The sequence below is a fragment of the Charadrius vociferus genome, unplaced genomic scaffold, assembly GCF_000708025.1.
Source record: "Charadrius vociferus isolate BGI_N301 unplaced genomic scaffold, ASM70802v2 scaffold282, whole genome shotgun sequence".
In the NCBI taxonomy this organism is placed as follows: Eukaryota; Metazoa; Chordata; class Aves; order Charadriiformes; family Charadriidae; genus Charadrius; species Charadrius vociferus.
The window spans coordinates 5,497,521-5,510,170 of NW_009647731.1; the positions used below are offsets into that span (position 1 = coordinate 5,497,521).

At 43.4% G+C, this 12,650-nt stretch overlaps 1 protein-coding gene across 1 annotated transcript; it reads left to right on the plus strand.

Annotated features, from left to right (window-relative positions):
• The first annotated feature begins 919 nt into the window (after positions 1-919).
• On the plus strand, positions 920-11,913 carry TECTB (tectorin beta). The gene is made up of 11 exons (XM_009881560.1): positions 920-977; positions 1,883-1,971; positions 3,856-4,046; positions 4,760-4,902; positions 4,984-5,056; positions 7,594-7,697; positions 7,777-7,860; positions 8,048-8,210; positions 10,204-10,273; positions 11,206-11,238; positions 11,711-11,913. The coding sequence occupies exons 2-11, from the start codon at positions 1,896-1,898 to the stop codon at positions 11,761-11,763; spliced, it is 990 nt and encodes a 329-aa protein (XP_009879862.1). The 5' UTR covers positions 920-977; positions 1,883-1,895; the 3' UTR covers positions 11,764-11,913.
• Positions 11,914-12,650: the final 737 nt, after the last annotated feature.

Below are 12,650 nucleotides of genomic sequence, written 5' to 3' on the forward strand. Positions count from 1 at the left end.
ACTCAACAGCACTCGGATCCGGGTGGATATGCAGATGCCCAAAGTTGAGGTCACGCCAGCTTACATGGCACAACTGTTCATGGCCCACATTTTCTATGCAGGCATGTAAAGCAGCAGCAGCCCCCACCAGTCCTTTTTCTGGGCCTCTCACTAAAAGCTAACACAAACAGGATGTAACAGGTCACCAGAAAATTTTACCAGCTGACCAAGACTGTCACACGCAACCACATGACTGATGGTCATATGAAGAGCAAATTTGTTTCCATTTTTAGTGCAGCAGTCAATTTTACACATTCTATAGTGTAATATTTAATGTATATTACATGGTCTTATACACACATAGTATTATGCATTATTATTAGATTGCATGATACTTAGGTTTATGGAAGATCCTACCTAAACTGAGATTACATGCCTGTGAACTTTTGGAAAAAATATGTAAAAGAACGCCAAAGATGATATGTCATCTGTGAAAATTACTTTTGTCTGCTGGACATTGTCAAGAAGCCATTCACGACAGGCATCTAATTCTAGAATTTCCTATAAATACATTTTCACTGAATTCTAGAAGGAAACTGTTGTTTTACCTCTGCAGAAAATCTGCATTTCCCTCATTAACTTGTAAAACAAACATTTTGTGCCAGTTATATACCTTCAGCAGGTTTCTGTTCAATTATTTTCAAAATCTGTAAAAAGCCATCATAGAAAGACTTTTAAAAACATCAAATAGCAGCAATACAGTCCCATCTAGGGGAAGAGAACTGCTTTTCTATAACTTTTTTTTCCTCCCACACTGGACAATACCGGCGGGCTGAGATTTAACCAGAGATGGGCTCCTTTTACAAGATTGCTTATATAAAGCGGAGATAACACCAGCTGGGTTCATTTGAAAGAAGACATCTTGGGAAGAGCCGACAGCACAGCTATTGGAATAAGACCGGAATGAAAATCTGAAATACTCAGCCTCTTCCTGTCTCGTAGGTATTATACTTTATTTCTTGTAGAATGCATAGGATTATAATTAGAAGGAATTGCCACTGAAATTTACTGTATGAGCCTTTTATAAATATATTTTTTTGAATAAAGGCTGAGCGAAAATGTTGAAATTGATTCTTTTTGTTGGGAATACTTAATCGGGAATATTTATTTTTTTTTTCACCTAAATGATATTTGTTACTTCTGAAAGTCTGCTCATTGATGTGTATAAGAGGGCAGACACTGATGAGTGGCTGCAAAGGGAAAACATGAGAACTCCAGTCCCAATCCCACAGGCTGTACATGCTTCTCCCTGTGGGAAACAGCTTGCAGGTTTGAGGCCCGAAGTGGAAATGTAAATTACTGCTATGTATGTTTTCCTGACAACGCAATGGTTAGCCGTAAAGGAGAAAATGCATAATTTACCAAAACTGAGCTACATGAAGTTAAGATTATATCTATCAGGATAGCCATCAACACAGAAAATAGTCTCAGCTTTAAATTTAAAAGCACAATATGTATGTTATTTCATCATATTTCTTGTAGTAATTTCTATTCCCTCTTTTTTCCGATCCCATTGTTTCAGTTTCATTTGGTTATACTAACACTGTAGGTTTAGACTCTTTACAAGAACGAAGAAAAAATAGAATAATTCAAAGCCACCACTAAATGGAAATAGTAAAATTGTCACAATAGTGATCCAGTGATAATAATGGTCTTCAAAGTATTTATCCTATTGATGCAATTAAGCTGGGTGACAGAATAGCGGTACTGTTACTTGTTTCTCTCTGCAAGAAGAACATGTTTAACAGTAGCTACAGGTTTGGGTCTGCAGCCAATGCAATTTTTTTTTTTTTTATTTCCAATTTTAAAAGACAATTTCAGCTTTTATTCCCTGTGTCCTCAGATCATTGCAAGAAATGGTGACTCTTACTATTTATCTGCTGGTCATCTTGGCTCAAGCTCTTGCGGGGCCTTGCAGTCCAAATAAAGCAGGTAAAATAACTTAAGTCTCCTATGATCTTCTCTTGTAATTAAGCTGCCAAAGGGTTGTTTGGGTTTTTTTTTTCTATGTAAAAATGGAAAGGTTTTTCTTCAGAAAGTTAAACTGTGGATTCTGGAGAGCTAATTCTTACATTTCTGTTCTTGATCTGCTTTCAGCTAGCACAGTAAAGCAGTGCCACTAAAGTCCTAGCCCCACAGAGAATCAGGCATATGCTTAACTCCACAATAATCATAGCGCAATAAAGTTAAGCACAAGCAGCATTTAGGCATAAAACGGCGAAGAAAACAACAACAATTAGAAATTATCAACAATTAGAAATTATTACTGCAAACAGCACAGGCTATATGCAGCAGATCTTTGCTGCCCAAGGTGGGCTTTAGTCCCACTGCTTGCAATCAAGGACCAGTGGTGAGCAAACGTGCTGGGCTGAGCTCCTGAACCACTCTGCTGTATTAAACGAGAAAAAAACAAAAGTCATTGATGCCAAGCCCCTAATTGCACACTGATTTCTACCTAGAAACTCAAATGATCTGGTGCCAGACAGACCTGTAATGTAGAATTCAGTACAATTAAGAAATGTGGTTCAGAACTGCATGGGAATATGCCTCAGTATAGAGTGTTGCTTTTTATGTGCGTGACTGTTGTCAGTCTACTGCCAGTAATTGCATGGTATATTTTAAGTATTTGGCCCTCTAGCCATTTATGTCAGTACCTTCATCTGCACAAGCAGTTTCTCTGAACTGCAGAAATTTTCATAGCTGTAAAGTCTCCAGAGTTACAGTTCTGACCATCCCCACAAGCAGAATCAGCCAGTGTGGGCTGAAGGTTTGCTGACCAGAAAGGAGCTAGTTGTTAAGGTCCACTGTTATTTGACTTTCCCTGAGTATTCCCTAACCTTCTGCAGACATGAAAAGGCTGCAAAATCAGGCTTTTATCATAAAAACGAGAGTGTCAATGGCTTTAAAGGAAATAATTGAATAATTCCAGGCCAGGTGTCTTTTTTCTGACTGTAGTAATTGGAAGTCTTTCTCAATTTTCAGGTCACTAATGTTTAGTCAATATTTGCCCTTTAAATTCCCATCAGACATTCAAATTTGCACTGCCTGATTCTCTTTGAAAAATGTCCAATTCTGCTATCATGAAGCAATCAGTCTGTAAGTTATGGTGGTCAATATTCACAGTTGTATTAGCAATCACCATGTTTGGAAACATACTGCACCGCGATTAACCATTGCTGTTAACCAGGGCTAGCATTTCCGTTCGTTTGCTATTGCTATTAACAGGGCTAAGCTTTTCAGTTCATTTATTATTGCCATTAACAGCACTAGGTTCATTTTTAGACCTTAGCTTTTAACTTGAGAGTTCTAGAAATTCAGTTTGCGCTGGCACTGCAGTGCCGGTACCAGGAGAGAAAGGGCAGAGCATGTATCACATCCCAGATCTGACACTGCTACAAAAAGGTGCGCACCTACTGAAGCCTAACAAAAACCTTCACCAGTATTATTTTCACGGAGTCAGTGGTGTTAGAGAAGCCAGCTCTGCAGCATAATCTCACAGATTGCAGTGCAGCAATTTTTCACTTCGGGTTTCTCAGCAGGGTCTCTGCTCCTCAATCAGCTGTTCCAGAAAGATCAAAAATTTACATGAAGTTCTGCACTGATTAGAAGGCAAAGGCCAAACTGTTCCAAAGAGGACAGAATTTAACAACCCAAAGGTCAGTTTTGTGTAGCAAAAGCTGCTTACATTAAGGGACCTTCCAGCACACATCTCTGCTCAAAGAAGTTTAATCCCAATGGAAAGTAGGGGTGCAGATCTGCCTCTTTGAAAGCAAACCACCACTGAATATCACTCTAGGTATACTATTTTCCTTTCAGATGTAATTCTGGTATACTGCTATCCTAAAACCATCATCACCAAAATTCCGGAGTGTCCCTATGGATGGGAGGTTAATCAGTTGGCACTTGGAGGTATTTGCTACAATGGGATCCACGATTCAGGATATTACCAGTTCACAATCCCAGACCTGTCACCTAAAAACAAATCATACTGTGGGACGCAGTCGGAGGTAAGACTATCAAGGTCAGCACTTCTGAGCTGGACTTAGAAATCACAGAATCATAGAATTGCTGAGGTTGGAAGGCACCTTTAAGATCATCAAGTCCAACTATTAGCCTACCCTGACAAAACCACCTCTAAACCATGTCCTTAAGTACCACATCTACCCCTTTTTTAAACACCTCCAGGGGATGGCAAATCCACCACCTCCCTGGGGAGCCTATTCCAATATTTAATAACCCTTTCAGTGAAAAAATATTTCCTAATATCCAATCTAAACCTCCCCTGACATAACTTGAATCCATTTCCTCTCTTCCTATCACTTGTCACATCCAGTCAAATTGACTGGACTCACTTGTGAGAGTCCCGTTTGCTTCAGCTTGGAGTGGGCTTTAAGTACTGATGGAAGGAGGAGGCAAACTCCAGTATCAGGGAGGAGGAAGAATCAAATCCTCGTGCCTTGCATCTACAGGCAAAATACTTGCAGACTAAGTGATATTAGTCTGAGTCTTAGTCCCCTATTTGCACCTGTATTACATAGAACATATATATATAGTAAGGCATATATATAGGCAGCACAGCATATAAAGAGCTACAAACCCATGTTTCTTTGGGGGTGGTGTTCTGTCACCAGATTGAGTCTTCACATTTCAAGGTACGAAATTGTTCCTGATGCCTCAAAGACTCAGTACTGCCTACATTTCTCTGTCTTGCCACCTACAGTTCAAGAACCCCGTTTATCACTTCTACAACTCCATCGTCTCCAACGACTCGTCGGTAATTGTGAAGAGCCAGCCCGTGAATTACTCATTCACCTGCACATACAGTGCCAACTACCTGGTGAATCAGGCTGCCTTTGACCAAAGGTACGTCCTCTTCAGGGAATGTGCCTCACCCCATCTTCAGCACCGCATCTCACTCATACAGAAACTTTGTTATGTCCTCAGGGTGGCCACCGTCCACGTGAAGAACGGGAGCTCCGGCTCATTTGAAAGTCAGTTGTCCCTCAACTTCTACTCTGTAAGTGCTCTTTGCCACCCAGCGTTTTGCCGTCACCTTTCCCAGGCATCAGCCTAAGAGCTGGGGGGGAAAAAAACCACCAAGGGCTGCTGCTCCTGACTTGTGTGTGTCACAGAGCACATTACCAGCCTCTAACAGATAATTACAGTGGGGTTTGCAGGGGTCCCTGTTTCTGCTGATTAACGAGGATATACTTAAACTGAACAGAGCAGACATATGCCAACTGTTCTCTTAATCCCTCCAAATCAGGTAGATTTTCCTGTTGAGAGACACATTTCTAACATGCTGAGGGGTTTTATAAGAAAAAGCAAAAGTCTTTTGTAGTCCCACTCAGCGAGCAGCGTGCATCTGCAGGCACCACTGCCATCGCGCAGTCTCTATACGTACAGCAAAGCTCCATCCACATCCCTTGCAGTTTGCTTCCTGGTCCTCTCACCCGACAGATATTTCGTGTTCCTCAGAGATCTTTCAGTCATGCTGGAATTTTGGTCCCAACAAAACATTATCCCTGGATATCAGGCCAATCTTTTGAAACACCCCTCTCCTCCTCACAGCTCCTGGGGTCTTTTTTCCACCAAAGCACAGTCAAAAGCACCAAAGTCGCCTCTCTATTTTAACAGAGCTAGAAAAAGCACAACTAATAACGGATTGTGTCAAATTTATAGGCCAGGTAGAGGGAGTATTTAGCACAAGGTGGACTGATGGAAATCTCTCCCCTGACACCCTGCCTTTAGGGCACCCACTGATCACTAAAGGTTTCGGCAGCCTTGGGATGCCACATGAAAACCCACGTGGTCTTTTTTTTTTTTTTCTGATCTATGGCACACTGGTACACACTGGTCCCAGGAGATACCACACTGCTCCTGTCAACTCCTGACAGAATGGCTGCAAAAACAAATGACAGACAGTGAGCAATGGATCTCTGGTACTTTTTCTTTTTTTTTTTTTTTTTTTTCAAATGACTGTTTTGTTCTAATGGCCGTGGGGCTCCCAGGAGCCAAGGAGGGAATAGCTGAACTGTTAGTAACACGTTTTCCCACTGAGCACAAGTACAGAACAAGCTCAGAAAGCTAATGGACCACTCCTTTGTTATTTTGTTCACATTTTCACTGGGGAGAGCAGGTTAATTTCAATTAGATGTTCGTCTCTTCCTCCCCACCCCCCCCCCCGGCAAAATGGAATTAAAAGATTTATTTTGCCTTGCCATTCATCTCTGCTGCTGCCTGACACATCCCTCTGCCTCAGGTGGGCCGTACTTCCAGGTGCTTCATGTGCCCATTCCCTCGTGCAGCAGCAGTGCCGAAGCTGCAGCGTAATCCAGGGGAAACGCTTCAGCCTCACCTGTGACACACCATTAACAGCAAAGGACTGCGATACAGCACGAGGGGCTGGAGCCTGAATGGAAATCAGCCCTTCCACACTGAAACCTGTTGTGAAGAAAGGCAAGACAGTACCCTAAAACAGTGCAGAGCAATAGAGTTTGGAAAAAGAAGCACTATACCAGGTTCAACTCATTTTAGCACAAGACTGATAGGAGTTTTATGACAGGACTTCCGCAAGTTTTCTCCTTTGGCAGAAATCTTTGGTTAAATGAGAATGTCTCAGGGCGCTTGACAGCCACGGATCAACTAATCTAGACACAGCCTTGAGCCTTCAGTGCATCCAATCTACCAGAGGTTGCAGTGGGAATACTGTAGTGCCTCACAGCCACCTCACTGTGTAGGCGAGGAAAGGTACGTAAGAAAATCAGTACCAGGGAACTGAGCAAGAACAGTCAGGGAAAGGTAGTCCAACAGCTCTAGAACTACATATACCCACTCCTGCTGTGTAAATTTAACTAAGTAAACCAATGCTATGACTAAACATGATACTCTTTAGATAGTTCTGGTGCCAGCAATAAAAAGCAGTGGGATTTAAGGTGGGTACTTCAGTGTATTTGTAACCAAACTTTCTCACCTGAGCACCACACACTGCACTACTTTAAGCAGTCCCACTTTTTAGTGGCTGAATAACTGTAGCTGGCAGATCTCTTTCTGCACGCTCGTGTCCCCTCAGCTCTCACCATGCTGGCCACCACAAGTACAAATCACAGGGCGCTGAACCTTTGCATACAGGCACACAATTTCTGCTTGTCTTCATTCCTTTTACCCTATACGTGGCAATCTCCCAACCCCATTCCCATTCCATACAGTCATCTCCAGTTTCTCATTCCCACCAGCTTTCCATACCGCCTCTGGTGTGTCAGATGCAGCAGAAAGCTCGCTTCCCACCCATGCTGTGATATAACACATACCACAATCCAAATAGCATCACATTCTATCGCTTTTTATCGTTATAAGCCAAACATTAACAAAAAGATTTTTAAACACCCTCTTGGGCTTGCAATAGTCCTACTGCTAGGTGTAGAGTTTGGAGTTTGCAGGTAATAAGAACCCAGACTTTGGAGTCCGTCTGTCCAGAGCTGTCTGACATTGCTACATGCCTTTGCTTTGCATGTTACTACTAATGTATAATGCTTTTCTCTTTGTCTTTCAAAGAATGCCAAGTTTTCAAGTATAAAAGAAGCCCCTTTCGTCGTTGAAACCTCAGAAATTGGTTCTGACATATTTGCTGGAGTGGAAGCTAAAGGCTTAAGTGACAGGTAGGCAAGGGAAGGAGTAATAATTAATAAATTGGCAATCATGACATTCCTTGCTAATCTGGGGTTTGTGTCTTCCCAGGTTCAAAGTTGTTCTCAACAACTGCTGGGCAACTCCCTCCTCGGAGTATTTCTACCAGATCCACTGGCCTCTGATCACCAAGGGGTAGGTGCTGGTGGGACCCAGGGGGGCACCTCTGCCCAGCGCAGCCCTGAGGACGATGGAGAGCCAGGGGCTGGGGGATGAGAAGCTGGCCCACAGCAGGGCAAATGCAGCCATCAGACTGCCACCTCAGGAGATGTTTCAATGAAGCCATGGAGGCTCTAACACTGCTTTTCCATATACAACACAGGTGTGCCACGGACAACTCCATCCTCGTACACGAGAACGGGAAAACGAGCCGGGCGACGTTCCAGTTCAACGCGTTCCGCTTCCGTAACATCCCCAAGCTGTCCAAGGTCTGGCTGCACTGCGAGACGCACGTCTGCGACAGCGAGAAGTTCTCCTGCCCGGTGGTAAGGCCTCCCTCCCAGAGAAACATGCAGTGCTAAATTCAGACAGAGGATGTCGAGACCTCCCTGAGGGCACGTCGGGTGCAGAGCCAGTGCCAGAGCTTTTAGTAGTTGGAGCCACCGCCGTGCGTGAACGCGAGTGGCCAGCCCTGCACCCCGACCCCTGTCATGCCACAGGTGCTGCATGCAACGTTGGGAAACTTGTTTAAATGTATTGAGAAATAAGGTAGACATTTAAAAACTCAGTTCCTGTCAATATCCCAGACCACAGTTCTATCAGACAAACAGTTGCAGTTAAACACAAGCCTGAAAAAAAAAGGAGAAAGTAGAGCTTTTTCCATTTTACCAAATATCTCGGTGCTAAGGGCACCCACGGGGCAGCAGGAGAGCCTGACTCAAGGCATGTCGCTAATCAAACCAAACCTCCCAGTCCCCCCAGCCCAGGCAAAGTCCTCTCCACTGTCCTCCAGTGCTGCAGTAAGTTACTGCTCGTGCAGCCATCCTGTTCTCATGAAATACATACGTTGTCACTGGAGCAGGAACCCTGGTTGAAGAGTAGTAGGTTCTGGTGACCTCAGGTGGGAATGTGGTGTGGGTGCTATGCAGGCGTGTTGTTTAGCGCGGGGAGGTGCCCACTGCTCGCACCAGCTGCTGCAAGGGTGAGGGTTACTAACGTGTCCTTCTTTAAAGACCTCTCTCTCTCTCTTTCAGTAAGTCAGACCTTCACTATTCTTTCTCTCATGCAATGAGTATGTCATTGCTATAAAATGAAGTCAAATTTTATTTAACCTGAAATGAAAGCCCAAAACACTCCTTGGCCAACATGCTGTCGTTTCAGCAACATGTATTTCTTGCTGGAGAAGTGAAAGCATCACTTTGGGTCAAACCAACTTTTCTTTGTAAACCCTTTCTCAGCCCAGGAGCCAAATTAAGATAGCAATTTACCACCCAGCCTCAGCACCAAGCAGGGGGCACTGATTTATGCAAAACCTGCATGATTGATGAAATTGCACTGTTGGAAATTCTAAGTTTCAAAGGTAAAAGAAAAAACTCTGGACTTAGATTTTGTTTGTTCTTAAAGATTTCTCCAACTTTTTATCCAGCCAGACTGGAGTTAAAAGAAAACACAAAACCAGTACTCCGTATCTGCTTTTCTGACAGTACTGCCAAACATCTACATCATCCTTACAGGCACAGGGTGGAATTCCCTCCTCGCCTTCCAGCGAAGGATAATTGCTCGATCAAGCTAACATCCCTTGAGTCCACTTCCAGCCCCAAAAATGCAGCTGGTGGTCTGCCGCAATTAAGGTTGAACCAAGCTGGGGGTCTATGCTTACAAGCACCTTATAACCAGAATTACCACATGCTGAGTTTGTAAAAACCATGCCCGCAGCTGGGGATCTGCAAAGGTCAGGGGACGGACAAGGACCTTTAATCTGTAAACCGCTGCCTCCAACACAGACCTTGTCAGCTGTGACAGGAGTCATTAGTGCTGTACATGAGATGACCTATACGGCAGGGATTCGGTGCTTCCTGTTTCTACCCAATGGGCAACAATTACAATTAGCAATAAACAACAACAGAAGCCTTCACAGGGGTGACAGGTTAAATAGATGGAGCTCAGCTCCCCCCCTTCCTCCTTGACAGGAGGTTTGTTTAAGGCAGGGTGGGAAGGGCAGCCCAGGAGGACCTGTGATTAGCCAGTGGAGACCCATCTGGGCTCCTGCCATCTCACAGCTGAAAAGAGCACTTACACTGACGGTCACTGTAAGGGCTGTGGCACACCAAAATCCTCAGAAAATGCACTGTAAAGACTGTCCTTAAATTTCTCCTGCACCAAAAAAACCCAATAATTACAGGGAAAAAAATCTCTAGAAAATATGCAGCAATATTGCCACAGATTTCATTTCCTTGGTTGGAAACATTAGAATTAGGTTTGGATTTTTTAATTTTTTTTTTTTTTTGGTATACATGGCTTTCTCTCTGATCTCTTGAGACATGTGACAAACGAAAACAGCGCATGGAACAAACCGGAGGTGTTTTAGTGGCGGAGATCACTGTACGCAGTAAGTGACTGAGTTTCTGGGATGTTTCTCCCTTTGGGAAGCGATGAAGTTGGGAACCACTGGTGGCACACGACACAGGAGCAAGCAGAGGGAGCCAAAGCCTTCTGCCAGAGCCCCTTCCCCTGTGGCAGCAAGAGTCTTGAACAGAAGTTGGTCCCCTCCAGGCTCAGGGCTCTGGCAGAAAAGCTCAGTGAAACTCTCCTCATTTACAAAGTGAGTAAAGGAACCCATTTGGCATTAATGATAAATGGCCACACCAGGTTAGCAATGTAAACTCGGCTCACCTGCGTTTGACCTCAGCGACAGCCCAGACAAGCTCTGATGGATCGCGCAGGTCTGGGAGAGAGGTTGGGCTTAGAAGCAGCAGGAAAGCTCCTCTTTACACTGTGGGTTGGTACTGCAGCATAACCATAACCCTGGTGGGTTAACCCTTCATGCCTATCCCTCCTGATACACAAACTGAACTGCCATCAGGTCTTCCCATTATAAAATACCTGTTTCCTCTAACTACTGCCTTCTGGAGGCACCAGGAATTTATCCCTGAGCTGGTTTAATCCAGTGGATCCAGTGCATCTTTTGAAACAGGTCCTTGGAACAAGGTATGCCTAAATCACGTTTTCCCTAGAGCCCTTTACACTAGTTTATCAACTATATCCACCCCAAACTGCGAGCCAATTTAAAATGGCAAATACATGTACAGCAGCATTATTACAATTCAGTATGTTGCACCGGTAAAACCTCATCAATTTTAGAAGAGAAAAGAAGTGAGGATCCTTTTATAACTTCAGACAGTAAAGCCAAGAGGAAGAAATATCCACAATTTCAAAATGTGGCAAATGTTATCTGTTCTGCTTTTACAAAGCACGCTGGTGCACTTTGCCCTATTTTAAACACGCTATCCCAATGTTATCTTTTTCTCTTATTTTATACAGGCAAAGGTTTATCCAGATTTTACACACTCTCAGGTAAACAGCAAAGAATGAAAATATCAATCCCAAATATGGATTTTGAGTGACTCTGTCAACATAAAACCCATAGCTCAAAAAAAGACCTGGTAAATATGACAGAAAGGGAAGTATTTCAAAATCAAATTTTATTTCTCAACATTCTACACTTTGTTTTCCTCCTTTTGTCACATCTCTCACTCTGGACAACAAAATCATACCAATAACTTCCAATACTGAACACTACTTTCTTGTATTTTCACACCCCTTTCCCAAAAACGAACACACAGGTTTCACTGGGTTAACAGAGATGTCTAAAAGCATTTCTATTTGAAGAGGGTTTCAAAAAGCCCTTTCAAAGCCTGTTTGTTAAAACTTGATATGGTGACAGAGCCACATTAGGGGCATGCAGTTGCATTGATGGGGGTGGGAAGAGACCGTGAAAGGCAGCTGACAGTGAAGTACTAACATTTAGTCTGTGTTTCTCTTGCAGATATCATCTTCCACCTACTCTTTGTGATTGGCTTTTGTGCTGTTTTATTGTAAAACGCAGCCCAGCTGTGTTTCTTAACTTTTCCAATCCTGTTTGGACCTGGACCTCTTTACTAAAGGTGTTTATTTTACAGAGGAAAAATGGAAGTCACAAAAAAAATTCTTGTGCACCATTTTACCAGATAAATAAAACATTCCATGAGCTTTGTGCCTTGAATCCCAAACTGGAGAATCCCAAAGCAGATTTGCCTCGCCCCAGTCGCTGCAGGCAGTTTGAACTAGTGAAAACCCAAAGCTTACTGATGCCTCCTTTAGAGAGTTGTGATGCCAACAGCACTTGTTTCTATAAATGCATAGGGATATGCAAACTCAGCATTTTTCAATGCCAAACTTCCCTTCAGGGTCCCCCTTCCCTGTCAGTCTCAGCGTGGTACCAAACTCCCCTCCAGGACCTCTTGCAAGGTCCTAGCTTGATCTGTGAAGCCTTTGAACAAGATGAAAACTAACCGACCATGTCAAGGATGGGGAAAAAAAAGGTGCTTTTTATGTAGCAATAGTTAGAAGGTCTTCTGAATTAATTAGCTGACATTTCTTTCCTGCTTCTCAGTGTTATCAGTATTGATTGGTTGGGTTAAGCAGAGTACAACACATGCTGCAGTAGGTACAACACTGGTAGGAGCAGGATGTCTTGCTGACTGGATGGGCTCAGTGCTGGATAGCTGTGTGGCGTGGATGCAAATTAAGCACATCTGAAGTTGGAAAACAAGCTAATGAGCTTTACACTTTCTTGGGGACATAGCTGGTGTCAGATACACCAGGGTTCAGGTGCCAGCTCTGTGCCTGAGTAACAACAGCCCTTAAATAGCACTAAGAAGAAATCACTAGAAAGGGAAACCCGTGATTTCTAAAGAGCAGAAAATTTCAGGACTTGAAGCAATTTC